Source organism: Microtus oregoni, unplaced genomic scaffold (genome assembly GCF_018167655.1).
Source record: "Microtus oregoni isolate MIOR12 unplaced genomic scaffold, Mior012 000115F_ref0000277, whole genome shotgun sequence".
Taxonomy (NCBI): Eukaryota; Metazoa; Chordata; class Mammalia; order Rodentia; family Cricetidae; genus Microtus; species Microtus oregoni.
This window is the reverse complement of record NW_024544744.1, coordinates 1,718,259-1,742,892: the sequence shown is the minus strand read 5'-3', so window position 1 is coordinate 1,742,892 and position 24,634 is coordinate 1,718,259. Positions and strand designations below refer to the sequence as shown.

Sequence of the window (24,634 nt, the reverse complement as noted above, 5' to 3'; positions counted from 1 at the left end):
GTTTTAAAGAGAGGGTCATAATTAAGTGAGGTGGAAGGCGGTTTGGAAATGTTTAAAGTCATGCTAATGTTGAAGTAGCTTAGCCTGGAGCACAGCAATTTAAAAAGCAACATTACTGTGTTCTTTGATTAACTTGCATTACTGGCTGAGAGGCAGAGAAAACCCATCTTCCTTGGGTTTGATGAGAAGCACTGTGAGTATGTTTCTATGATTGTTCTGCTCCACTCAAAGTGAACCACTGCAGGGCTCTCATTCAGAGCATCCCCTTCTGAGGAATCTCTTTCTTCACCTGGATTCCTTGATGCTGACTCAGGAGGGTCCTGGAGCCGTGGTGGATGTGAGAAAAGAAAGGATCCTCCCAGAGATAAAGTATATGCTCAGCATGGGAGAATATGGAGCAGAAATATGCAAAACCTCTGGTAAAAAGATAGATGTACCTGGAGGGCTACGATGAGATAGTACTTCAAGTGTTATTACAGCCAAAGTGGTGACCAGCCTAGGCCTAGAAGTTGTGAAAGGAAACTGTGATTCTAATGCGTCCCTATAGGTTCTGTGACAGGCAGTTACTCCTCATACCATAATGTTGGAATCTAGAGACTAATCAGAGGTTATTGCTCCTAGAGATGGATAAATGTCACGTTATGGGATGACACAGCAGGAAGTATGACATTTAACTCCTGCACTTGGACTTTGGGCATCCAGGACGCCAAGATAAGTACATTTCTATTCATTATAGTCTGTACTGTTTTGTTTTAGTACCACCAGATATGGAGGATGCTTTAGGTAAATGCTGTGAGGTAGGTGTGCGTGTGTGTGTGTGTGTGTGTGTGTATATGTGTGTGTGTACACAGTGTGTTTTACCGGAACCCAAATTCAGGGCTCTGTGCATGCTAGGCAAGTTTTTCTATCACTGACCTACATTCCCAACTCTGAAGAAGATCTGAAGCAGAACCTTTCCTATTAGATCATGCTTGTGATCTACAGGTGCAAGAATATCCCTGCAGATCTAGGGAGTGAAGACTGGAATAGAATATCCTGTCAATAAAAGAAAACACAGCCATTCCATAGCGCAAAGAAGAGTTTGCAAAGGATCCCTGGGCAGCCCTCAGGCATGCGGCTAGCACATGTGTATTTGCAGTTGAAACCTCAGCTATCCCCATATGCAAGTCATGTAAGTTGGCTGTCAATTCCTTGCTTTCCAGACTCTTCTGAGCTGATGGGTGTCTTTACCTGCATTTACTTTGTAATCAGGAACACCAAGGGCGAGAGAGCCCAAGACACAGCAGTGGTCAACAATTTAGCTAAAACTACAGAGTTTTTATTCCGGAGGCCAATGCTGTTCATAATGTTCATTTCAATCTGCTGAGGGCATTTTATTTGACACACTACCTACCTCAAGCAGAGCATGTATTGTTAAACACTAACTGTTAATGAGTACCTTGAAGCACAGACAAGAGTTAACCACATTAACTAGCTCTGTAGCTTCATATTCCAGGATGCATATGCTGCTTTGCTCTTTTTAAGGCTAGATGAGTTCTTAACTATCATATTTAATGGAGATAGGATTTCTGAACGGGCGACCAGGGAAGTGACGTTCTGGTATGACACTCAGAACATGTGATTTTGTTGACTGCTAACCACAATGACTCCATCCCATTTCCCCATTGATGATTCTGGGATTATTCTAAAGTGTTTACTAATGAGAACCATAAGTGAAAGCTGAGGTGGAAGGGAAGGTCAGAAAGACATTGCCCTGTTTGAAACATTAGTTTGTTCGGGTATTGAAGGCTGAAATCTACCCAGACATCATTCTCTAGAGTGCAGCTCACAGGCTGTGTCTGCTAAGGCTAGGGATTTTGTGTTTGTTTAGCTTTAGGGGCAAAGAGAATACTTAGAAATCATTTTTAATAAATGTGTGTTTACATGCATAATTTCATCTTCGTCTATTCCTCCTGCTTCTGGATTATCACGCAGAAGTCAGTATTAGATCCAAGGTGATACTGTGGGCTGGGCATATTATGTTTTCTAGGAGAAGTCTTAGCTAGGAGATAGTCTTTTCGTTATTCCGTACATTTTGCACAGGTTTTTCACAGTCACTGAATCAGAATAGAATGTCACAACTGTCTTTAAGTCTGCCAATGGTCTTTAAGTGTGACCATTTGAGCTGAACAGCATACTGGTTTCCATACCAAAGTCCCCACATTTCCTGATAATATCAAAAAGACCCCCAACACCTTTTTCAATCACTGGAGTTGCTCCACTTGAGTAGGAAACACACCCTAGAAACCCTGTTGTCTGCTCTACTTCCACTGTGCCAGACCAGGTTCCCAATCAGTAGGCGTCCCCTCTCTGTCCTTTGGGCAACATAACTTCCCTGGAAAAAGAAAATGAAAACTCAAGATGCAAATGGTCCCCATGACACTGAGACAGTTGCATGGAAGGAGCAAGTGGCAGGGCAGGTTTCATGATAACTGTGACCCCCTCCCTACAAAGTCCTCCTTTGGAAAATGGTAGTAATGTTTCCCTCTTTAGCCCAGAGATGTGAAACGTGTCACTATAACCAATGTGTGGAGAGAGATCCTCACTCAGCTCTCAGTGTTGGAGGCTAAGATGAGGTGGCTTCATTTGTTCATTTCTGTCTCCTTTCTGCAGAAAAGAACAGTAGAGGGGAGTCAGCACTTGCACAGGAGGCCAGAAGCAGAGTAGGAGGGGCTTTTGCAAAAACTTGCTTCTTTAAAAAGTGTTTAGATTGTTTCTCTCTCTGTCCGTCTCTCCTCTCTGTCTGTCTCTGTCTGTCTGTCTGTCTCTGTCTCTGTCTCTCTCTTTCGTGTGTGTGTGTGTGTGTGTGTGTGTGTGAGAGAGAGAGAGAGAGAGAGAGAATATGGGAGTGCATGACATGAGGGGGACACAGGTACCACAGTTCACATGTGAGGTCAGAATAACTCCATAACATTTATGTGGGTTCTGGGGGTTCAACCAGGTCATCAGGCTGTGCTGCAAGCACACCCAGTGCAGTCTCCTTGGCTCCCACAAGAGTTTTTTTTTTTTTTTTTTTTTTTTTTTTTACTGTGTAGAGACAATGCCTAAGCATGTTGCACAGGACCTTCACCTTCCAAATAGTTGATACCTCAGGTATGTGCTAAAATGCCTGGCATATCTGTTCTTTTTTCTAACAACCTTTTCTGAGGTGCAAATGATCTCCATAATCTCAGCACTAGTCCCTTCTTACCAGGGCGATACCCACAGCTGTATCACCTATGTTAGACTATGACACAAAAAATGTACCACCACCCTGGAGACAAAGCCTCCAATACATGAATCTTTGGGGGACATATTCAAACCATACCCAAACTGTAGAAGTGAGACTTTTTGACAGATTCTGAATGTCAACTAACAAGGAAGGGTATAAATCAAAGACATAAGATGTTTCCATGATTTAAAAAAAAAAACCATTGAGGATATAGGTTTTTAAAACATAATGCAGAATGAAAACAGGATGCTGTAAAGGAACGCATAACTATTGATGTAAAGTTAAAACCTTAGCAAGGGACAATACTAGAAAGGTAGCCAGGAAGCAGTGGTGCTTTGGAATCTCTTTGACACCTCCCACCAAGGCTAGCAAAGTCCAGGAAAACAGTTGAAACAGCTTGAGGAACCCCATGAACATGGCACAGTGTTATGCAAAGATGGTTCATCAGCATTTGTGCCAAAAGAGAGCCCAGAGGTGTCAGGGGCTGACTCCAAAGCTGAATGAGTCAGCCAGAAGATGGCAACTGAACCCAGGAATTTTGCCCACAGCACTTAAAGTCAGAAGGATTCATGAAAATGAAATTTGAAATTGATGCCTTGGCAATGCTGAAGCATGCATGTGCAGCCTGTATATGGCGGTTCTGTTGAACTAGTCCAAACTGGGTTTCATGGTGTAAGTTGATGAGGCTGCCTGACCAAGGTTTCTTCCTCAGGAGGGCACCAGATCTCATTACAGATGGTAGTGAGCCATCACGTGGTTGCTGGGAATCGAACTCAGGACCTTTAGAAGAACAGGCAGTGCTCTTAACCCCTGAGCTATCTCTCCAGCCCCAGAAGGATTAAGGAGTTAGATAAAGGAGTTAGAATAATCTGATACCCATAAACTCTGAGAAGTGGACCCCCATATCCCTTGTGAGCACTGCCCACGATCAGGGGAAACTGCTGGGTTGCTTAAAAATACAGATGAAGGAAGCTCCTGGTGAAAGTGGGCAGGGGAAAGATGTAGAAAATCTGAGCAGCAAGCAACCTGTACTTTAAACACTGCACAAAAGCAACAAAGACAGCGCTATGAGCATTCAGAAACTCTATTTCGTGCATTTCTTTTTCAGAGTTTTAAAGACTAATTTCACAAAAAAAAAAATTAAGCAACAGAAATGTATCTAGGTCAATTCCCATACAAAGCTATTACAAGGAAAAAAAGGAATAACATTCCTACAGATCATAAAACCACATTAGAAACCATGACAAAAGAAAAGATTAAAGCAGAGTTTCCAAATGAGAGACGTTGTTAATAAAATGATATAAGACATGAAAAGAGAGAAAAAAATTCATGTTAGAAAAAGCTCGGATACGGAATAAAAGAAATCAAGAAAGACTAGAAATCATAAAGGAAATGAAGTTTAACTAGAACAAATACAGAACAAATGGAAACAGCAGACGGGGTCTTCAGAGAACTCGGAGGTGAAAGGAGGAAGATGTTTAGTGCTAAGACACAAAGACGGTGTGGGTTACAGTCCATGAGAGCTCTGGCCAGTGTACATGGGGTCCTGGGTTCCACCACAGCACTCAGCACACCCACACAAAGAGAGACAGAAAAGGACTCAAGGGGGAGGTAAAGTGTCAGACAGACAATGAAGATTCGATATATGGATAAGAAAAAGAAACCCAAACCAAGGAAATGGAAGAAATAAAAAGTCTTTCCTTCAGTTAGGAAATGTATATACTTGAACACACCGCTTGCCTGAGAACATGAACATTCAGTGATGAACTCTGAAACATGCTCTGTTTAGATCACTAAATTTCACAGAAAAAAAAAGAAAAATATCTTTTGAAATGATTGTCAAACAGAACAAGTGACTTTTAAGGGAAGAAAAAACTAGATCCAAATTAACCTTCTAACTTATTTTTATTTTAAAAAATATTTATTCATTTTATTTTATGTGTGTAAGTGTTTTGCTTCCATGTATGTATGTGTACAATGTGTGAGTCTGGTGTCCAGGGAGGTCAGGAGAGGGCCTTAGAGCCACTGGAATTGGAGTTACAGGCTATTATGAGCTGCCTAATACCAGTTCTGAGAACCAAACCTGGATCCTCTGCAAGAGCAGCAAGTGTTCTTAACTGCTGAGCCATCTTTCCAGTCCCACACTAGACTTTTTAGCAATTAGGAGTTTCATGGAAAGAACTTGTATACCAAAGAATTTTTGGAGTGTATGTATGTATTTGTGTGTATGTACGTGTGTGGGTGTACATGTGTGTGTATGTACATTGGGACACACATTCATGCACATGCCTGGAAGCCAGAGGAAGACACTTGGTGTCCTACTCTATCGCTCTCCATTTTATTCCTTTGAGGCAGGGTTTTCCACCAGTCTTGATGCCAGACTGGCAGCCAGCAAGCTCCAGTGATCCTCCTGTCTCCACATCTCCACTCTCACAGTCCTGAAGTCACAGTGAGTGTAACATTTTGTGTGTTTATTAGGGTTTTGAACGGAGACTTGTAGCAAGTGCTCCTACCTACTCTGCTATCTCCAGAGACCCACAAAGATTTATATCCACAAAACGTATGGCTTTCAAGTCTAAAGTTTGCAAACAGCCTGTTATGAACATGCAAGAATTCAGGGGCCAATTTCCCTAAGGATGCTTCCTGAGGAATGAGCTTCAGGCATCAGTTCCGCTAGAGGGACAGCCATAAGAGAGGTGGGGTGGACATGAACCACACAGCTGGTGACTGGAGAGGTATTTCAAACAACGGCATTGTGCTCAGATCATATAGGTCAATGCTTCTAAAAGGTGGAGAAACGGGAAAACTATATGCAAAAAAACAATCTTAATTGCTCTCAACAAACGTGAACTGCATGAAATAAGAAATGGGAAATATACTGGAACTGATACTGTGGACTGTGAGTGTGTGGTAAGGGACAGTGAATGGGAAGTTACGGGCTATGTAGTTCTAGCCATCACTTTGACAATAAGGACTTTACAGGAAAGAAAGAGACACCAACTAAGAAACAAAATCAATTAAGAAAAATAGCTGTAGTTTTGGATTTGAATTGAAAGCAGCACCATGAACTCGTTAGATTTATATTAAACATTATACATGTAAGTGTATACGCATGTGTTTTTTTTTTAAATCCCTGTCCACAGATGAGGCTGAGAAAAACTGACCATTAAGATAATCAGGATTACCAAGTGCCCAGACTTTAGTTATAATGTAGGAATTGTCACTAAAAAGGCCCTCCTAGATTTCTAAGAAAAATGATTAGTTTCAAGCCCCAGGAGTGAACAAGACATGCCTGGAATACCTGGCTAGTCCAGCTACTGAGAAAGCTGCTGGGGTGATTTGAGCTCATCATCAAACTGAAAAGGAGGTTCTGACCTTCTGGTCAAAGAAGGGGTTATTTGCGCTTCAGTAGGATAATGGTTGCAATTGACTGAAATCTCTCAGTTATGTTTAAATCATGACTCTGTAGCATTTTAAAGAAAATGATTGCTTTTTCAATCTCTTTAAAGTTGTAAGAATAAAGCATGTGTCTTGGTTTTTCAAATTGAACTAGGTACTATAGGAAAATATTCAAATAAGATAATGAGGAAATAGGTTAAATATACTTCAATTAATGAATGATACCAATGGTATACCTCCCAATAAAGTTGATACTTCTCACCCCCATGAAGCATCAATAGTTGTTAGAATTACATAACGGGCACAGAGAGGGAGTGAGGGAGGGAGTAAGGAAGGGAGAAAGGGAGAGAGAGAGAGAGAGAGAGAGAGAGAGAGAGAGAGAGAGAGAGAACCTTGTATCATTTTGCCAAAGGAATCAAACTGGCAAATTGGGAGTGTCGAAGCTCTGGACTTAGGTTCCAATTCTGAGAAATCACAGAGCTCAGAAGAAACATGTTCCCTTACACCACAGGTATACAAGAAGTCAGAAAATCCTGTGGGAAGCAAAGGCTGTGGGAAGAGTTACAGGACAAAATTCATAGCTAAGTTATATGGGAAATGAAAAGATGAAAAGTTAAGTTGTAGATAGTAAAAGACCTGGGAGACACACCAGAAATGTAAAACAAGAAGATAGTTATGCTAAAAGTGAAAAAAAAAATCACAAAGTAACATTTACTGCAAAGTTAGATGTTTTCCTTTGCAGGTGGGTGGAGGTGGACACGTGACTGGGACCTCAAGCTAATTATCTGCTTTTGCTGACCTGGGTTCTTTACGGAGGAGGTTACCTTTCAAAATGGAAAATTATACACTCACTTTTTGTGGTTTCCACAACTGTTTTTGTTTGACCAGAAATTGTTTGAAAAGTTGCTAACAAGATTCCACAACTGTTTTTGTTTGACCAGAAATTGTTTGAAAAGTTGCTAACAAGATAACTACAACTTACTTCCAGATCTAGTTGAGCAAATATGTAAATGCGAAATCCTGCAAAACAATATTCATTAAGATCATTTCTCCTTCTAGGGAGCTGGTGGAAAATGGAACTGGGGCAGACAAAGCCAGAAGGTGTTTCTAGTTTATCTGCTATGATTTAATTTCTCTAAAGACTTAATATAAATAGACTGAGATCTTAACAATGATCCATCCAAGACATTACAAACAGGTGTGTGTATACTATTCTCTTGTAGTCTTTCTTTTTGAGTTCTAAATATTTTATCTTGTAAGTTCATATATTGAACAATGCAATTTTCAGAAAATGATTTTTTTTTTTTGGCTACTGACATGGGGTAGCATATAAATCAAAGACACAATCACTCTCAGGCTGGATAACATACTTAATAGTGTCAGCCTTCCTGAAGAATTAGTTTCTACCAGGAGAAGGAAAATTTGACTCTCAAATACATAACTATGTACACAGAAAACAGAGCAAATATTTTCTTTCTGCCGAATCTGAAAAACAAATACAGAGCTTTCTCAAACACCCATCAGCTCCTTGGATTGCATAATGGGTGAGAAAGTTAACTGAGATCCAGGTGAAATGGAAGGGGTGTCTCTGATATCTTCCTATTTGGGGTGTTGAGATCAGAAATCCTCCCAGCCTAACGTCTATATTAGTAGGACTCTGTGTGTCTGTGAATGTGTGCACAATAAAGAAGAATTATTCATTAACTTCTTAATATCTAAGATGATTATCATCAGGTGGGGAAAGTCATTGTTATTGTGATATGCTAGTGGTCACTGGCCTTTCAACATTTTCTCCCTATATGGCCTCAGTGATGTCTGCCATGGGAGAGAATGTCATACAGAAACTCCCTGGAGTTGACATTTTATTTCAGTCTCTATCTATAAACACCATGAGAATATGAATCTAAGGAAAGCACAAGCAAATCTCCCCCATCCCATAAGCCTTAGCAGGGTGCAGTCTCCATCTTGGTGATTCACAGAAGAGAAGAGAAGCAAGACACGGAGCATCAGGGATCAGGGCCCTTGCAGATTTACCAGGCAGGTAGCTGCACAGTCTCTCCATTGCCACCTGGACCGAAGAGTTGTGAACTTCTGCCAGCTGTTCAATCACAGACACCACCACCACACACCCTGCAGGGAGGAGAAGAGCCTGTTAGCAGGTTACAAGGGGGCTGGAGGGGCTAGGGAAGGAAAGTAGGAAGACTGGGTCCTAAAGAACACCAGCGGAGGCAGAAAACTTCCCTTGCTTTTGCCCTTAAACGTCTATAGCATACATAAATGCACTGGGATTTACAGTCAAACGAGAAGTGAGATGAGAAGACTGGGCTGAGGGCTCAGAAAGCCGGGGTTGTCAGAGTAGCTTCACCATTTGTGAGCTATGTGACTTGGGGGAAGTAATTAATCTGGCTTAAACCCCAGAGAAATCAAGAGAAAGAGATGATATTTAAATAAGATAGGGTGAGGAAAGTTGTAGAAGTGAGCTCAATTTGGAAAATAACCAGGTTAGATAAAAGCTAAAAAACATCATATTTTTATTTATTATAAGGGGGAACTCATGAAACAGGAATGAAAAGTCCAAGCTCAGCTGCACTGTGAGGGAGCCACAGAGAGAGGGCACCTGGGCCATGTGCTGTTTTTCTCCGGGTCCCAGAAAGCCACCCCCTTACTTGGCCCCACCTCTTGAAGATAATTGGTTTGCAAAGATTCCCCATCAGAAAGTTGTACACCAAGGCCAGCTGGACTGTGATTGAAAAAGCATGGGATAAAACTAGACTCTCTGAACATGGCAGACAATGAGGGCTGATGAGAAGCCAAGGACAATGGCAAGGGGTTTTGATCCTACTTAATGTGCTGGCTTTGTGGGAGCCTAGCCAGTCTGGATGTTCACCTTCCTAGAAATGGACAGAGGGGGGAGGACCTAGGACTTACCACAGGGCAGGGAACCCTGACTGCTCCTTGGACTGGAGAGGGAGGGGTAGAGGAGTGGGGGGAGGGGGAGAAGGGTGGGAGGAGGGGGAGGGAAATGGGAGGCTGGGAGGAGGTGGAAACTTGTTTTTTTTTCTCCTTTTCTCAATAAAAAAAAAAAAGAAAGTTGTACACAATCCATAGGTACTAGCTTCTCAAATCTCCAGTTTGTTCTCTGCAGTAGGTGTCTTTGTTAGTGGTAGATCACCCCTGTCCCACATCATTGTGGCCTGGGACCTAAAGACAGATTTCTAAGTTTCAAATAGTAGTGGAAATTTCCCAGAAGACCTAGGATTGAGTCCTGACTTTACAGCCTTGGACTCAACAGCCTCCTTTTTTTTTTTTTAACATCTTCCCTTTTTAAGCTTTGGTTTCCTTAACAAGCAGGAAGTAAGATTTTTCTACAGTGCAAGTGTGTTGATTAATTGGGATGACGATACAACTGAGTGTGCCTTCAGAATACAAGTCCCTGGGAAACATCTCAGGGTAGAGAGCTCACAGCGAAAAGTATGAACCCAACATGGGTGTCCAGAAGAAATCTTGAGCACGTTAGGAATATATTCTTTCCCTTACTTTGGTACAGGATATGTATGACTCCCAAGATTGCTAAGCTCACGTTTATCGAAGCTTCTATTTCTTGCCTCAATCTACCAAGCTGCTGAAGGAGTTCAAACATTATTTTCCTATAAGGAAGAGACTCTTTCTTTATAGAAAAGTATTGTCTTGGCCCAAGATCTGTAAGTGGTGAGAAGATGCAGACGTCAGTCTCTTAGGAAAAGTGGGCACTACTTAGCAGATTTTTGCTGCAGAGTTCCACCTGAAGAAGCTAATTAGAAGGGAGACTGAGAAAATCAGCGAGCAGGAGCCCTCAATTTATATACTAGTGTCATTAAAGCCAAATTCCCACCATGGACCCTGTAAGACAGTGAGCAATGCCATTGGGCATTTCTAGACAGAAAGAAATAAAACCTTCTATAAAACTAGAGAATGCCATAAAGAAATGAGAGCTGGCCACCTATTTAGATACTTAAGTGCCTGGTAGCACTCTGCTTCCTTTGGCTGGGAAGATGGTGCTCACTAGATATGAGTACTGAGACCTTTGCAGCCATCATCTTCCTGGGCCAACAGCACCTACTTGCTGGTGTGTTTAGTAGCATCAACCATCAAGTCTGATTGACTATATCTTTTAAATGAAGTGACAGCCTTTGAGGGTTTTCTTACATTGCCATGAATTCAGTAGCTGATGCCGATTAACATTCTATGGCCTAAAAAGCATTTTCATGTGTATTCCTTCTGTTTTTAAAATATAAATCCAATGCAATCTCATTTTAGAGAACAGTGAAGACATGAAACAGGATAGCAAGGTGAGAGGCCACTCAGCTTATTTGTTTCCCTTGAGACAAACAGCAGATTCGTTAGGAAATGTGCAGAACATGCAGCTCCTAATCAATCAAACCAGCATGTGCTGACGAGCAGCCAGGGAGGCTCTGAAGACACTTCCTGCATCAGGTCATCAGTGAGCTGTCGTGATTGGTGTCTGAAGGCGTAAGTCACAAACAATGCCACACCAATTCGGGGTTATGATTATTAGGGTGGTATTTATTTAAAGGGGAAAAAACTTACAGATCACTGTCCCAGGCAACAGCCCTCTACGCAACCAGGAAAGGAGTCTAGTCGCCAGCGGAGCAGGAAGTGAAGAGAGAGAGGAGAGGGAAGTGGCCGCTTTTTTAAAGGGAGAGAGACCACGCCCCAATGGGCTGGTACCTCAGCGGTGATAGGCTGGAGGAGTGGGAGGACCTCCCGCAACACCTCCCCCTTTTGTTTAAATAAGAGAGTTCTAAACCTACTATGAAATTATATACAATAAGTACAAATATCCTATTCTAACTAGCTTAGGTCTTGTATAATAAATAACTTGGCCAAGTCATGAGAGAAAGTAACTACATTTATATAGTCTTCAACCCCATCAAAGATCTGAGAAGGGAAATAATGTTACCTGGGTAATTAGGAAGTTCAGTAAAACAACTTCCAAAACATGCAACAAATCACAGAGACAACTGGCTACCTGGGCAATCACCCAAAATCACGTTAGCAGCGTTGAAGCAACCAACTTTGGCTAAGGCCTAACATAACTGACATACCATTTTCAAAGGCAAGCAACTTTTCAAAACTATCTTACCCTGTCTTGGCAGGATATGACAGCCCTGTTTTATCCATTGATGCACGCTCTGTATCTTTGTCAGTCGTTGAGGTATGGGCATTTCTTTGCCCCAAGGCCAGTTCTGCCAAAAAGAAGGCTCCAGGTGGAGTGTCTTTGGTGCTCAACATTCTCTCGGGAATAGAGTGGTGTTGCCAGGAGCAATTGTGTCTCACTACCACAAAACTCTGAGTTAGATTAAAGGCCATTTTCTACAGCTCTTTGAAGAAGTTGAAGATTATCTATCTATACTGAGTATAATCTCTATATATCTAAAGAACCTGATTAGTCTATTATAAATGACAAACTTAGATGACTATTAGTCTATATAATTCTCAATATCTATCTAACTTAAAGACTAAGACAATAAACGACTGTGAAACAAATGAGGACAATGACCTCCAAATATAAACAATGTACAAATATACATTGCAGTAGGTAAATATATATCAATACACAATCATTATATAAGTATCTTAATCAGAGGTAGAAATGTACACTGCAATATGGTAAATATATACTATATATATATATATCAATACAATATATGTCAATACATAAAAAATGTTTTAAACAGAGGTAGAAACATGCATGCGTACAATAGTCAATATAATTTAACTTTGTATCAATATACAAGAATCTATACCAATGTATTTGTCTAAAAACAGTAACTCACAATTACAAATCTATTATCCCATCATCCCTCTTTTTTTTTTTTCAAAATGATCCCTGAGCGTATAAAATTCCTCCCCCAACCCTCAATCGTATACTAATTATAATCAACCCCTAAATGATGTCCCTAAACCCAAGGGCAAACTTTACTGGGAGAGGGGACGTCGTCCTCTAGAATTACTTCCAGCTGTCATGGGGGCGACGTTCTTTCTGGGGGATCCTGTGAAAGTAAAATGATGGTTAAATTTCAAGATCAATGTCTTTTAAAATTGCCAATAGTCTCTGAGTATTTTGTGCAGGTCTGGCCAAAATGTTGTATAAGATGCGCACCATTTCAGCTAACCAAGTTGGAACTGTCTTGTGCAGCTGGTACCAAAAGCAGGTCTTGTAGTAGCACTATCAGTATCATGACGTCATATCAACCAGGTGGAGTTGTTGTTATGGGGCCCCATCTTCTTCCTGGAAACTTCAAATGTCACTTCAGGAAAAACTCATTGTTCATTATGAAAAACTTAAACATTAATCATATAGACATATATAGACATATATATATATATTCAATGAAAGACATGATAGATATATTCAATGAAAAGTATGATAGATATGAAGAAAAGCAAAGATGTTTTCTAAACTCATATTTCTTTCTGTCCCATATCATGGCTCTTGACATGAGACAGAAACTCCAGAAACTCTGGGTTTTTCTCTTACTAACAGGCTTGGAATTGGAGAGGGACTGAGCCAGAGTCCAACTTCAAAACCAGCTTTATAAATTTAGAACTATGGTTTAATATTACTTACACAACCCATTCAGTTGTCTTGATATTTCCTATTGGGCAGGTATTTTTCCATCTGTCAGTATCCAAACATCCAGGGTCCCTTGAATTTCTCAAAGATGAGTGTTTTCCTGTGGAGATAAGAACAGAACCCTGCCCCCATTCTATATGTTTTTCTTACCACCTGTATGAATATCATCGTTGTGGATGAGTTGTCATTTCTCCTTTCCAAGAGGTTTCTCCTCTTCAAATCGAAACTTTATTAATTTTGATGGTATCCACAATTTTTCTTCTCCTGTGGAAACAAGAGCAAAACCCCTTCCCCAACGTAGCACATCTCCTGGCTTCCACTGAGAGGTCAGCACATCTTTGAAATAAATCGGTTGATTTAGTTCAGCAGATTTTTCCATTATCCAATGTCTTTCTGCTGCTGTCGTTCCTTTCTCATTAGCGTTAAGAAAATTCAAGGTTAATAAAGCATTATGTAATCTATTTCTGGGGGTATTTTCAGTCCCTTTCTGTTTGTTCAGCATATCCTTTATAGTACGATTTGATCTTTCTATAACTGCCTGACCTGTAGGATTATTTGGTATACCTGTAATGTGTTTTATATTATAATAATCAAAAAAGCATTTCATTTTCTTAGATACATATGCTGGACCATTATCTGTCTTTATTTGTGCAGGTATACCCATGATGGCCATAACTTCCAATAAATGTGTGATTACTGAATCAGCCTTTTCTGAGCTCAGGGCAGTAGCTCATTGAAAACCTGAATACGTGTCTATGGTGTGGTGTACATATTTTAATTTACCAAATTCCATAAAGTGGAACACATCCATCTGCCAGATTGCATTTCTCTTAGTACCCTTTGGGTTACTCCCTGCAGGCAACGGTGTTTGATTATAGAAAGAACAAGTAGGACATCTCTTTATAATGTCCTTAGCTTGTTGCCAAGTAATGGAAAATTCTTTCTTTAGGCCTTTACTATTGACATGATGCTTCTTATGAAATTCCGAGGCCTGCAACACACTTCCAATCAATAATTGATCAATCTCAGCATTGCCTTGGGCTAGAGGACCAGGCAGACCTGTATGGGACCGGATGTGTGTTATGTACATCGGACAAAGCCTGTTCCTGATTATGTCCTGTACCTGGATAAACAATGAAGTCAACTCTGTGTCATCTGGTATAAATTCAGCGGTTTCAATATGCAAGATAACTCTTTTTGCATATTGTGAATCTGTAACTATATTAAGAGGTTCTTTAAAATCCCTTAGCACCATAAGAATGGCATATAATTCTGCCTTCTGGACAGAATTATAAGGGCTTTGTTCCACCTTACTCAATTCATCTGACTTGTAACCTGCTTTCCCTGATTTATTTGCATCAGTATAGAACGTACGGGCTCCAGTTATTGGAGCATCACGTACAATTCTAGGAAGAATCCAAGAAGTTCTTTTTATGAGATTAAATCTATCACTTTTGGGATAGTTGCTATTAATTTCTCCCAAAAAGTTAGCACAAGCTCTTTGCCACGGTTCATTGTCTTCCCATAACTTTTTTATTTCTTCAGTAGTAAAAGGCACTATAATTTCTGCTGGGTCTATACCTGCTAGTTGACGAAGTCTCAGCTTACCTTTTATAATTAATTCAGAGACTTTTTCCACATAAGTTTTTAATTTTTTACTTGGTTTATTAGGTATAAATATCCACTCTAAAATAATATCTTCCCTCTGCATTAGAATCCCTGTAGGAGAAATTCTGGAAGGCAATATGACTAGGATGCAGCTAAGATTTGGGTTCACCCTATCCACATGTGCCTCCTGTAATTTTTCCTCAATCATTGTCAGTTCCTTTTCTGCTTCAGCTGTCAGTTCTCTTGGACTATTTAAATCTTTATCACCATCTAAGGTTTTGTTTAAATGAACTATTAGATCAGGTGTTATCCCAACAGCTGGTCGTAGACTGGAAATGTCTCCTAACAATCTTTGGAAGTCATTAAGAGTCTTTAACCGGTCTCTCCTAATTTGTGCCTTTTGCGTTTTAATTTTCTCTAACCCTATTCTGTAACCTAGGTAATTAATAGAATTTCCTCTTTGAATCTTTTCAGGGGCAATTTGTAATCCCCACCTGGGCAAGACTTTCTTTACTTCTTCAAACATCCTTTCTAAAGTATCTTTATTTGAATCAGATAACAAGATGTCATCCATGTAATGATAAATGATGGACTTGGGGAATTGTTTACGAATTATTTCCAATGGCTTACTTACAAAATATTGGCACAGTGTAGGACTATTGAGCATACCCTGTGGGAGGACAGTCCATTGATATCTCCTATTAGGCTGAGAATTATTATAAGTAGGCACTGTGAAGGCAAATTTTTCTCTATCCTTTTCTTGTAACGGTATAGTGAAAAAACAATCTTTCAAATCAATAACTATAAGAGGCCATCCTTTTGGTAACAGAGAAGGCAAAGGAATTCCAGATTGTAGTGGGCCCATAGGTTGAATTACTTTGTTGACAGCTCTTAGATCTGTCACCATTCTCCATTTACCAGATTTCTTTTTTACAACAAACACAGGAGAATTCCAAGGGCTGGTTGATTCTTCAATATGGTGAGCATCTAGTTGCTCTTGCACCAGCTGTTCCAATGCCTGTAGTTTATCTTCAGCTAGAGGCCATTGTTTGGTCCATATTGGCTTCTCAGTTAGCCATTTTAAAGGTAGGGCTGTTGGTACCTCTAAAGGTTTGGTATTTGCTGTATGTTCTTGTACAGCCTGAATGGCTGGTGACCTTTTTCCATAATACCTCATCATATCCTTCCCAGAATTATGAGTTCCTGGAAATACAGGAATGTTAATCTGGGTATCCCATTGCTGTAGCAGGTCACGGCCCCATAAATTTATGGCAATATTGGCTATATATGGCCTTAGTCTTCCTATTTGCCCTTTGGGCCCTATGCATTCAACCCATCTTGTGCTTTGTTTTACACGAGATAGGGTTCCAATTCCCAGGAACTGAACATCTACCTCTTGAAGAGGCCAATTCGGATGCCAAGATTCTGGGGTAATGATACTTACATCCGCACCTGTGTCTAATAAGCCTTCAATAAAAGTGCCATTTATACAGACTCTTAGCTTTGGTCTTTGATCATTAATAGAAGTCTGCCAAAATATACGTTTACTCTGTCCTATTGGGTTTTTTGACTCATCCTCCACACGTAATTCTTCATTTAGACCAGTATTACTTTTTACAGCAGAAATTGGAGCTTTTAATTTTCTTGGTGAGGCACGTTCTCCACTGTGACTGGGAATGACTGGGCCACTGTTGGCTTGGGGGCCTGCGAGAGGCCCCCCAAGGAGTTTCCCGATAATATCGGATTGCCCCGTCTGTCTGTTGTTGACCTACATTCGTTGGACCAATGCCTGCCTTTACCACATCTCCTACATATACCTGAAGGCCGAGGTCTCCTATTTTTGTCCTTCCCAGAAGAGATATTATTCCTAGAAATTCTTTGCCTGCAATCCCTTTGCAGATGTCCTAATTTACCACAATTAAAACACCTGGCAGTTTGATGTCTCCTCATTGCTTTGGAAATCGCTTCTCCTACCCAAGATTCATCATTATAGCTAAACGTCTCAACATTCATCGTATGCTGAATCCATTCATCCATAGGTGCTGATCTAGACTTTAAAGGCCCAATTATCTTTTTGCATTCTATGTTTGCATTCTCAAAAGCTAGAGATTCAAGAAGTATTCGTCTAGCTTCTGGGTCTGTTACCCCTATGTCCAGAGCCTTAATTAATCTTTGCAAAAAGTCAATAAAGGGTTCTCTCTGTCCCTGCCTAATTCTGGTATATGATTCAACCCTTTTTGCTGGATCTTGTATCCTATTCCAAGCATTTAAAGCTGCTTGGTGACATAGACACAGTACTTCATCCTCATAAAGAGCTTGGACCTGTGGATCAGTATATTCTCCTGCACCAAGAATTTGATCTTGGGAAACCTCAATACCTTTTGCTCTTCCTTGCTGTTCCATATGTTTGGATTCTTCTCTGAAATAAATTCCAAACATCAAGGAAGGTCCATTATCTAAAACTGCAGACACTAACTGATGGAAATCATGGGGAGTAGCTCTAGCATTAGAAGCCCAAGTCCTTATCATTTCCTTTACATATGCATTGTGCAAGCCAAAATTAACAACAGCTTGCTTAATTTCTTTCAGATCATTCATTGCTATTGGTGTCCATCTAGCTTCTCTGACTCCCTTTGAGCCTTTAGAAGTTGACACTTTGTTAGAATTAAGTATAGGGTATATCGCTAGAACCCTGGGTAAGCCAGTTCTAATAGCTGGTGGAGGCATTGTATCCTGTCCTTGTGCCTCCTTTCTCTGTTCACCAGCTGCAATAATTTCCCCAATCTTTTCAAATCTTTTTATCATTGTCTCTCTTAAATCCTGAATCTCCTGACCTGTATATATTTCCAGTGATTTCACTGAGGTATCAATTTTTTGGTCCCCATTCTGCACCTGTGATTCCAAAGCTTTAATTTTTTCCTTCAAAGATAACATGTCCTCCTTAAACTTTTCTTGTATATCATGTAGATTCCCATCTTGGAGGTACATTCTGTCTGTTACCTTATCAAAACTTTGTGATAAAGTCTGAAGGTCAAATTCAACAGCCTGAACCCTTTCAGGTAACTTTCTAATACCCTTGGATATGGAATCAATTTTGTCTGTCATAGTATCCACTTGTTCAGATAACCTCTGATTTTCAATAATTTTAATCCTGTCAATTAGTTGTTCATTATTAGTTCGTAAAGATTCTATCATTCTTAGGAGTGCCATATTCTTCTGTTCATTATTAGTTTGTAAAGATTCTATCGTTTTTAGGAGTGCCATATTCTTCTGTTCATTATTAGTACGTAAAGATTCAATCGTTCTTAGGAGTGCCATATTCTTCTGTTCATTATTAGTACGTAAAGATTCAATCGTTCTTAGGAGTGCCATATTCTTCCTTAATGATAGAATATGGAAAAGAAAACTGAGGCCTAGTAACAAGCAAATTAAGGTATCCCCATAATCATATAAACCTTGTATGATGTAATTCATTGTATTAGTAAATATAAGTTTACTAATCCATTGTATTAGTGAAAACAAAGCAGTAAAATTTGCGTTAGAAACGAAAACTGCCATATTACCTATTATCCAGCAGGTGGCGCTGTTGCAGAGTCGCGGTGAAAACATGGTCCTGTTTCAGTGCCTTAGTCGATGTTAAAAACTGGAAAATGCAAGTTTCTCAACAAAGTAAATGTAATTAAATCAATTCCTGAGAGGGAACCAGAAACCCAGAATCCAGGGGTAGAGAAGAGCAATCTGGAAGCCGCTTATGCCTCCACGTGACAGAGTCACCCTGAGGGGTTGCAGCTTTCAACAACTGCGTGTTCTGGTTCGTGCCACTTAAGAGCTGTGCTAACAAGGGAGATTTAAAAATGACTCAGAAAAGAGCAAACCACGCGGCCAGAGACTACGCGGGCCTGTGGAGTTTAAATCCACGTGGGGAGGCCAAGGCTGCCGCTGGAAGGCACAGGCTGAGGAAGGGAGGGCTCCTGCCTAGCCAAACTCGCAGCTGCCAAGCTGGACTCCTGGCCACCAAGCCGAACTCGCGGCTGCGAGCGGGGAAAGGAGAGGTTCTGAAACCAAAAGTTGGGTGCCAAAATGAAGGCGTAAGTCACAAACAATGCCACACCAATTCGTTGTTATGATTATTAGGGTGGTATTTATTTAAAGGGGAAAAAACTTACAGATCACTGTCCCAGGCAACAGCCCTCTATGCAACCAGGAAAGGAGTCTAGTCGCCGGCGGAGCAGGAAGTGAAGAGAGAGAGGAGAGGGAAGTGGCCGCTTTTTTAAAGGGAGAGAGACCACGCCCCAGTGGGCTGGTACCTCAGCGGTGATAGGCTGGAGGAGTGGGAGGACCTCCCGCAACAGGTGTCCAGAAATGACTCAAAGTATATTGAACATGGGGATTTGGAAGTGACATTAAACGGCTTGGTGCTATCGCCAAGCAGAGATTCCATTGGGAATTACGTTCAATATTCAGACTATTAACTTTTATGATTCTGGATACCTTAAATACAAAGGAATTCCATATTACCCCACATATAATTTGCTATAGTTTTCATAAAAATCATTTTCATTCTGAATCCCCAAGTAAACACAAAGAAGTATGGGAGATTTTCATGACTGAAGTAGACTATGGGTATTTAGAACTTAGTTCTAGACCCACAGTGAGTGGGTTTATATTTATCAAAGGAATAAGGCTAAAACCATCTTGATTTGACAGGATTTTCTTGTTAAAAATAAGATGATAAAGGAGCATAAATAGTTTTGTGAGTTGTAAGCTCATTTTAGTCCCCTGTCAATGGTCACTCTTTACCCACTCAAAATCTCCTACAAAATCCTTTTGAAACTTTATCTTCTCTTTCTAATCAGTATCCTTATCACTGTCTTTCCTCATCTCAGAACTCTCTACAGACATCTCCCTTATCTGTGACAGGTGAATTCTAGAACCCACGTAGGTACCAAAATATGCAGATGCTCAAGACCCTCAACCTATATACACTCTCCTAGATCCTCTAAGTCACCTCTCAATTACTTATAACAGCTAATATGATAATATAAGTTGCAAATAGTTGTTATACTGTATTGTTCAGGGAATAATGAAAAGAGAAAAAAATCTGTACATGTTCAAAACAGACACCTACAACACATTTTGCTCAGAGGTTGGTTGAATACATAGTTCTGGGAGCCATTGACATAAAGACCCACTGTGCTAACAACCTTGGACTGGCTGGCACTCCATACTGCTCTGATATCAGCTTCCAGAGTTGATAAGAGCAGAGTCAATCATGTCTTTCTTCCAGTCCAGGGACAGCACCGTGCGAGAGCACCACACTTGTTTACAAAGAGAGAGTGAAGAAAACAGTCTTAGTGGAAGGAACTGCCTCTCCAAGAAGATGTGCCTCAGAAAACTATGTCAGGATATTGGTGGCTAGAGAAACATGCTCATGGGGTCTCTCTTTTCTCCAAGAATTGGGCAAGCATGGGAGGGAAGATGACAAAAATTTTTAAATAGTTTCTTCCAAATCAGAGGAGTCTTGTGACATTGCCTTTAAAAAAGGAAACATGCATCCAACCAAAGACACTTGTTCTAGGCAAGAAAATGCTAGAACTTGATGGGGACCCCAGATAAACAGTGTGGTCTTTAGTAGTGTTATCCTCGTCTATGGGGCATTCCCAATATACTTCCCAAATTTCTAACTTGATGCTAATTAGCACCAAGGATCCCTGAGAGGCTATTTTGCTGAGGCCATGCAGAGCAGAAGGTGGAAAAGCCTTTTCAGCAGAGACACATACAACCTGAAAGAGTATGGTAGATTTCTCCACATTTCCTATAATTTAGTGAGGGGCAAATTTTCTTTCTCCTTCCTACTTAAAAATCATAGTTTGTTATAAATTAATGCCCTAATAGACAGGCTAGGATGCAAGGTGTGGAAACCAAACATTCATTCAGATCAGCAGGAATGCTGGGAGAACATGGGACACAAAGGGGTGCTTCTTGGAATTTGATTTTAAGAATGTCCATTTCAGAGGAGCCATGGGTTGGGAAATCCACGCCAACACTCATTTGCATTTGTTTTAAGCCACAGCTTAAAAGGCTGCATACAAAGTGCCCTGGGCTCCGCGGAAACCAGCCAACTTCTTTGTAGTACAGGTACAGGCTTTCCTTTCGACTCTGACTCAAAGAAATCCCATCAAAGACTCGTGATGGTTCCAGTCCCTTAGTATTGCTGGCTAAAATTGGAAAAATCATTAGGTAGACACAAAGGAGCCAGGCCCCAGGGATGGGGAGAGGAAAGATAAAGAATGAGAAAAGCCAGCTGTCGCTGAAGACCAGGTGAACCCTCCCACTCTCACCACTTTGCCTAGTGAAGAGTTATGATCAAAAGGACCCCACAGATGTGCAGGTAATGGGGTGTGGAACACTGAACACCCTGGCTGGGAACAGCTTTGATGTAGGGGTCCATCTTCACCTCCCTCCAGCAGGCTGCACTCCCTTGCAGTTGAATTGTTAATTTAGGGTCTGCGGTGAAATGTATGTTGGCCTTCTCCAGCAGCAGTAATGGAGGGATCCTATAGTCTAATAAGAGCTTTCCCTGCCTTGACAAGCTAACAATTGTTTTCCTGGGAGAGACGGGTGCTGAGTAATTCCTTCCAATACAGATTACTTTCTGGTCTCTGATAAGAGGCCCGGTTTTGCTGAGGAGTTTGTCCAACCTCTTGTTGAATTAAGAATGTGGACAGGGCAAAGCTACGCGTTTTACTCTGTGGTCTGATCTAAGACTTCATATATGGAGAATCCCTTCTTACCTGGAGTCTGAACACAGTGACTGTCATAGAAGCAGACACCCCTCATCTAGTGGGGAGAGACGCAAATGGGCCCGAGTACAAGCGGCCACAGGGCCCCACTTCTAGCCAGGCACCTCAGCAGACCGCGCACTGTGGCCTGGAATCTTGCCTGTGTGGTACATTAAAAATGCCGACCAGGTCAGCCTTTCTTTTCGAGGGGTGGAACTTAGTTTACAGCCCGTTAAGTCTGTCCTTGTGACTTGCTTTGGCAAATAGAATGTTCAAGAAGTGACAGTGGCTTGGGATGAAACCCGTGCCTCAAGAGGCTTTGTGATGTTTAGTGACATTTGACCAAAGGTACAGCCAGGAGTGTGAGCTAACATGGTCGAGGGAAATTAAGGCACCTTAGCCTTAAGCATATCAGCTACCAGTTTATGAACGAGGCCAATCTGGATCATCCATTCCTGCCATTTCCCCATCTGCCAGGTGTGCTCAAGTGGGCCCAGGCAGCAGTCATTCAATAGGACCCGGCCCACAGAACCCTGAGCAAGCAAATGACCCTGTGTGAGTGGGGGTGTTTGTAACAGAGCTGCAGGGATACAGTGATACAGCAAATACCACCGAACATGGCGCCTGCCGCAGGAACACATTTAACAAATGTTCCTTCCGCTCTGCTGAAGCAGCCACAGGGGACAGACAGACAGACATACTTTTCAGGAACACTTCTGAGATCAAAGCTCAGAATTTTGTCTGTGAAAAACGTGCAGTATTACCAACGCTTTTTCTTTTCTCGGGCGGAATTCACTTTTGTTGCAGGTAACTACTGTTTTTCTACATTTGGTAGATTCTAAGGCTCTGTGTCCTAACTGCCACTTGAAGTGGTGCTTTTGATGAGAAAATACTCAGCAAGTCCCAAACTGCCAGCTGTGCCGAGTACACTGGAAACAAGAGAGCACCGTATTAGGTAGTTACTAGAGAAAATGTGAGCTTGGGGGCAAGCAGAGGCCAAGGGAGGCAACGAGAAGAGGTTGAGCTGCTATGGGACATAAAGTAATGCTGTACCGACGTCACCACATACTGAAAGTGAGCCGTGGGGCTGAAGAGCTGGATGAGCCATAAAGAGCACTGGCTTCTCTCCAGAGGACCAGATTCAATTCCCAGCACCCACATGGCAGCTCACAACTGTCTGTAACTCCAGTTCCAAGAGATCTGACACCCCACACAGACATACATTAAGGCAAAAACACCAATGCACATGAAAAAAAAATAAATAAAAGATATTTTTTAAAAGAATGGTGATTCATGAAAAATTGAAGTTAAGATAGCCCTCAACATTAACCTCTCTCCACACCATCAACCCCCTTACTTACGCAACACATACAAGTTAGCACCTCCAGGATGTGCTCAGAGGCTGGAGAATAGGTGATGGGACAAGGTTATGTATCTACATTTGTAAAATCATATTCTGTTAACTTCTTTCTTGGTGATGTCTGTTGGATTTGACTTTGGGGCAAAACATAACACAAGCGATATATTCCTTCCTCTTCTATAAAACTGCATTTATTAGAATTATTTTTAATCTTAGTATTTTACGGAACGCACTACTGAAACCACCCGGCCTTTGAGATTTCCTGTGTGTGGTTGACTACTGTCCCCCCAGTGTGTACTCTTCCAAGGGGTCAGTAGAATGTTTTAAAGCCTGGGGGGTGAGAAAAAGGTGAGAAAAGTGTGGTCCCAGGTGAGAATCCACGCTGGGAGAAAGGAGATGTGAAAGAGCTTGGCAGGCAGACTGAGGCGCTTCAGTCCTTGGGTAAACTACATTTTATTGGGTATTAAGAATTACTATGTAGATGTCAATTTAATTAGTTGCAAAGTATGTGATTTGGGACAGATTGTAAATACAGCAGTAGAAAAGTGAAGGTAATTCCTCACGTGGATATAAATAAATATGAACACCAGTGATCTGTTCCTATGCACGTTCACTCAAAAAGTACACAACCAAGCTTTCCTTTTAACTCGCTGTTGATAATTCTTTACTTGGAATATTTTTCAATGACAGCTCTATTTTATTCAGTTCTTCTTCCACCATATATTTTATACCAATGTAATATATTTAGTGGTAAAAACCTAATTGATCACATTGTTGTAATTTTCACGTTAAAATTTTCTAAAAATTGAAATAAAAATGAAAATTTAATAAGTATGACTCTAGTAAATTCTAGATAGGGTTTCTATATTAATAAAGCTAACATGTAAGCAGAATGCATTCCCAATATAAAAGAAATTATTGAGTAATAAGGCAAATTTTTTTTTGGTTTTTTGAGACAGGGTTTCTCTGTGGTTTTGGAGCCTGTCCTGGAACTAGATCTTGTAGACCAGGCTGGCCTCGAACTCACAGAGATCCGCCTGCCTCTGCCTCCCAAGCACTGGGATTAAAGGTGTGCGCCACCACCGCCTGGCGGCAAATTTTTTATAATTGTCTATCTTAATGAAATTGTTAGGTATTCTAAATTAATACCGATATCTGTTAATGAATATAACATATCTATGTAGAGACAAAATTCAGCATAACTTTTGTTGGTGTGTTTTTTTTTACACATGCAAGTGCCGAGAAAGATATTTCGTAAGTAGACGAGAATAGTGATATTTTCATATTGAAACATCACTCAGTTCTTTGAACTTACTCAGAGTTAAATATCAAAAATCTAGAATGAGCTCTAATCAAAAATTACTTGAAATGATCTATAACCTGGCAGCCTTATTGTTTCCTCTAGTTTTCCTGAAATAACTGAAAACCAATTGACTTGAAAAACTGTTGCTAATCAATGGAGTCTTTCACTTTTCTGGTTTTTGATAAATATACCTTTAAATTAATTAACATTTACCTTTTAATTATACTTGCTATATTTTACTCACATCTGTTAAAACTAAAAAAATTAGGAAAGTGAACATTTCTATTTTTTAATT

General features: G+C 40.7%; 1 protein-coding gene across 1 annotated transcript in view; it reads right to left on the bottom strand.

Moving 5' to 3' along the window:
- Aoah (acyloxyacyl hydrolase) overlaps positions 1 to 24,634 on the bottom strand; it is a 205,263-nt gene that overhangs the window by 167,911 nt on the left and 12,718 nt on the right. Inside the window, exon 2 of the mRNA XM_041645717.1 lies at positions 8,684 to 8,779. Within this exon, the coding sequence (XP_041501651.1) occupies positions 8,684 to 8,779 (96 nt within the window). The remainder of the gene's footprint in view (positions 1 to 8,683; positions 8,780 to 24,634) is intronic.